The 4,489-nt window shown below is 35.4% G+C and overlaps 1 protein-coding gene across 2 annotated transcripts; it reads left to right on the top strand.

The window, feature by feature from the left end:
- The first annotated feature begins 395 nt into the window (after positions 1-395).
- On the top strand, positions 396-4,217 carry LOC112758111 (probable prefoldin subunit 4). Of its 2 annotated transcripts, XM_025806693.2 has the most exons (5): positions 396-875; positions 1,646-1,734; positions 2,474-2,569; positions 2,674-2,784; positions 3,806-4,217. In XM_025806693.2, the coding sequence occupies exons 3-5, from the start codon at positions 2,561-2,563 to the stop codon at positions 4,064-4,066; spliced, it is 381 nt and encodes a 126-aa protein (XP_025662478.1). In that variant the 5' UTR covers positions 396-875; positions 1,646-1,734; positions 2,474-2,560; the 3' UTR covers positions 4,067-4,217. The 2 variants fall into 2 exon arrangements, with proteins under 2 accessions (XP_025662478.1, XP_025662479.1); XM_025806694.2 differs by lacking the exon at positions 1,646-1,734 and having other exon boundaries at positions 423-875.
- The last annotated feature ends 272 nt before the right edge of the window (positions 4,218-4,489 follow it).

Here is a 4,489-nt window from a genome sequence, read left to right as displayed (position 1 = left end):
GTTGTTGTTGTAGAGAGATTTTCTGATGGCATCCTTTTGATATTTTGAGAATGATTAAATGTTATATAGAATTATAAATTAGTTATTGTCATTAGATTTATAAAGAACATAGTTATCAAACCTGGCTCGACCTGATCAATTCGACCAGAAATCCAGTCACCCAGTCATCTGATCGGACCGAGCCACTCGTTGGACCGGTGCATCAAATCTGCTGGAATCCGGATTTACCTGGCCGGTTTTTCAGAAAAAACCGGTAATCCGACCGATTTATTTGACCCGGACCTGGTCATGATTTTTTTTTAAATGAACGGCGTCGTTCCATCCCCTTCCCCTTTCCGCAAAAACCGGTGATCCGACCGGTTTATTTGACCCGGACCTGGTCATGATTTTTTTTTAAATGAACGGCGTCGTTCCATTGCCCCCCCTCCTTCCCCTTTCCCTCTCTGAATCCCTAATTGCTGACACCCCCGGCCCCCAACGCTATCTCCTCTCTCGACTCTCTTTCTCAGTTTCTCGTCATTCTCTCACACGAGCTGAAGCTCTCGTCAGCTTGTCTCATCTCCGATCTCTCACCTCTCGTCTCCAGTCTGTCAAGCTCTCGTCAGGTCAAGCTCTCCCTTCACTGCGCTCGCTTCGCCGGCGGCAGAAGCAGACGGAACCACATCTGGTCCCTCGGGTGGTGGTGGTGGTCGTCTTGTTGCTTCTCACGGTCTCTGTCTCGCACCTGGTCTCGATCTCTCCCTTCCCTGCGCTCTTCGTCGCCGGTAGCAGAGGCAACAGATCCCGGTAGGCTGGTCTTCGTTGTCGTCTTCTTGCTTCGAGCCTTGCCGTCAGCTTCTCCTTCGCCATCAGCTTCCTTCGCGCAACCCGATTTGGTGAGTTCCCCCTGTTCGTTGAATGTGTTGCTAAAATTTGTTAGTGATTATTATGAACCTTGAATTTGCTGTTGACTGCCAAAATAATCACTTAGCTTAAGTTTGTTCGTTGCCGAAAATCATTGTTGTTTTACTGAATAATCACTTAATTAATTTTTTTGTTGTTGTTGTAAATCTGTAAATCATGTTGAATTTGTTACTTATTATCATCATTGAAGATTGAATCTATTGTTGTCCTGAAGAAATAATCACTTTTCTAAATTTTTTGTTGTTGTAAATCTGTAAACCATCTCTTGAGATAAATCATTTGTTGCTAAAAATTATTATAGTTGAATTTGTTGTTGAAAATGAGGTTCATGCTCTCTGCAATTGTTCAGTTAAACTGTTGTCCTATACTTTCTGTTTGTATTATTATGAATTATTTTTGGTATTGATTTGTGAAAGATACACAAATGTAGATATAGATGCAAATCAAAATGAAGGAAATGTTGGTCAAGCTTCAAATTTGTTTTATGAAGATATAAATGCCGACTTTCAGATCACCTTTTGAATTTGATTTACTAATTGTGTTATCTTTTGTTTTTCTTGTTCTTTAAATTGAGAAAGTATTTTGCACTATTGACTAGTTATTATTTTTTTTGGCATAATTTATGTCTAAGAATTGATATTTGATTGTTATTAATATATTTATGAAGACATACATTTTAAGTTTTAACTTTTGATTTTAATTTTATTTTTATAATTTTATATTTTTATTTAATTATGACCAGGTCAACCAGGTGAATTAGCAACCCACCGGTTGAACCAGTAACCCAGTCATATGAACGGATCAATTACCGGTTCGGTTTGGATAACTATGGTAAAGAACCAAATCCTAGTTGTAATGAACCTATACAGTTTAAAAAAACTTTAGTATTAATTTTACTTTTAAAAAAAATATAGTTTGAAAATTGGATTTCTAAAAACTAGTTTTAAAACTGGATTTTTGGTTAAAAAATCTAGTTTCGAGGTTAAAAAATCTGGTTTTGAGGTTAATAAGAGTCCTGCTAGGGAGCCAATGGAATATTTGTACAATGGAATACTTTCCCTTAAAAAATTTGGTTTTGAAACTGGATTTCCAAAAAAAAACTGGATTTTAAATTTAGTGTTAAAAAAACCGGATTTAAAACCGGTTTGAATATAAAAACGGATTTGAATATTAAAAACCGGTTTTAATTTTTCCAAACCGATTTAGAACCGATTTCCTTTTTTAATCCGGTTCCAGTTTGGTTTCACGAACCAAAATACTAGTTTTAAAGTGGATGTAGTTTAGATTTTTAAAAATCCAAACCATGCCCACCCCCACCCCACTTTGGATATGAAGTATAATATATAACCTTTTATCAAATGAACTTTTTCAATATTGTGTTTTTCTTTTTTTGATCTTTTATTGATTTTACCTTTTAGTTTCTGGACATTTTAAACAAAAGCAAGCAAAAAAGAACGATTACATACTAATATACTCGATTAATCTTGTGTTTATTACTGTTATAAACATTTAATTAACTAAAAAAAAGTATCTCATTTTTGTGTTTAATATATCTTCACTCCAATTTTAGTTAACGAGAGTTGTCAACAGTAGCTCCCAGTGGTACTGAAACTCGTACTGTGATCGGAATCAGGAAACCCTAAATTGAGTCATTAGCATGCAGCAGGTAATAAAAAATCCCTAGCTTCGAATCAATGTTCCTTGGAATCACAATCTTCTTTCTATTATTTTCCCTCCTAATTTATGATATTCCATTTTTCGTCGTTGAAGGAAGGAGGATCCGACACGGAAGTGACATGGGAGGACCAGCAGAACATCAATAAGTTCGGAAGATTGAACAATCGCTTTCATGAGCTCGAGGATGAGATCAAAATTGCCAAGGTAACCAAATTTTTTGTTTCTTTTCATTTTTCATTTTTATTTTTGTTTATTTAGCTCCGTTTTGAGTTTAGTTGTTAGTATATGAGTAGAATAAGCACTAAAATGCATCCTTATAGTTTATAACTTGATGGTAGAAATGGATTGAAAGAACAAAAGAAATCATAGGATATGCATTGATTTACTTGTTTACTTACAGGGCCGGGTTTTAGTTTATTCCTTAATCATCACTATAATAAGTTAGGAGCTAGGACTTTGCAGAATAAACCATAATTTTGATCTTTAAAGATTGATTAATTTGCTCACAAAAATGGTCCCTGAATGACTAATATTCTTAAAAGATTCTTCCACTTGATCAATCCACCCAAAGTAAGAACCAGTATGTAGGCAACCTAATATTTCCTCAGCCAGAATAGTTTTTTACTCTACCAAAATGGAACATCTAGGGGTACTGGTGGAGTGTAATTATGGGCAAAATGCAGTTTACTTGCAAGTGTGTTGGTTTTCATTTGGCAAGAATGTTATGAGTGACGTAGTAGAGCTGGATTGATCAGTATCAATATTGACATTCAATACTATCCCTGGATAATGTACACTCTTGCAGAGAATACATTAGTGATGAGTTTTATGGAGAACTAGGCGCCTAATTGAATAAAGAGAAAAAAGAGAAATGGTTTAACATTTTGCCTACCCCTGAAACTCATTAACAATTGGCTAACATGCCGGTTTGTCCAATATGCAAAACTGAGAGCAACAGAGTCCTAAGTAATCGATTAGATTATATGAAATGGTAGAGGAAAAATATATTCAATCTTATTACATTATATATCCTCTAAAATTAAGTATGTGGACGACTGGTTGTGACACTGTGTATATCAGATATGGAATTTATGAACTCCTCTGTTCTGCAAGTCCTGTCCTAGTTTGATTTTTGTAGCCATACAACCTTCTTGCAAAGGCAATCCCCTGGTTGGCATGTTTTTGATGTCGTGATACAAATGCAACGGGATGATTTCTTCTACAGGAAACAAATGATAATTTGGAAGATGCGAGCAATGAGTTGATTCTCACAGATGAAGATGTGGTTCGGTTTCAAATAGGTGAGGTCTTTGCACATGTGCCAAAGGATGAAGTCGAGAATAGAATAGAAAACATGAAAGAGGTGACAAGCCAGAAACTGACAAAGCTTGACGAGGAGAAACAATCTGTGGTTGCTCAGATGGCTGAACTGAAGAAGATTTTGTATGGGAAGTTCAAGGACTCGATCAATCTCGAGGAGGATTAGTAGCCTTCTTGTTTATAGGTCTTTTGGGGTTGATTTGAACTCTATTGGACTTTGAGAATTTTTCAATCAGATTGTCCCATGTTTTATTTCATTTCATGTTTAGAGTATTTTCTTGCTTGAACTCTATTGGAAATGGACCTCTTTTTCTACATGTCTTTGGTTTCATTATTCTCTAACATTTTCTTCTCTAGTTGATCCTAAAGAAAATTTTTAATCCCCTTTGTTGATTATGACTATAAAAAATCTCTCACTTTGGATAAGTAACAGCGAGTGCAGCATGTGTTTTAGTTGCATTACTCTTAAATCTTGTTGAGATAGAAGTGGCTGTCATTTAGAAAAATAAAATAAAATAAAAAATTGTGTCGAGCATTGAATGGTACGTTTTTTAGACAAATATAAGTTGGCGTTTCATGTCAGTAATTC

Source organism: Arachis hypogaea, chromosome 16, assembly GCF_003086295.3.
Source record: "Arachis hypogaea cultivar Tifrunner chromosome 16, arahy.Tifrunner.gnm2.J5K5, whole genome shotgun sequence".
Lineage (NCBI taxonomy): Eukaryota > Viridiplantae > Streptophyta > Magnoliopsida > Fabales > Fabaceae > Arachis > Arachis hypogaea.
This window is presented reverse-complemented; position numbering and strand designations above follow the sequence as displayed.

What these genes read in the sequence shown, in the direction of transcription:
- LOC112758111 (XM_025806693.2), top strand. An exon ending in ATGAGATCAAAATTGCCAAG is followed by an intron (nt 2,785 to 3,805) that starts GTAACCAAATTT and finishes TTTCTTCTACAG; the next exon opens with GAAACAAATGATAATTTGGA.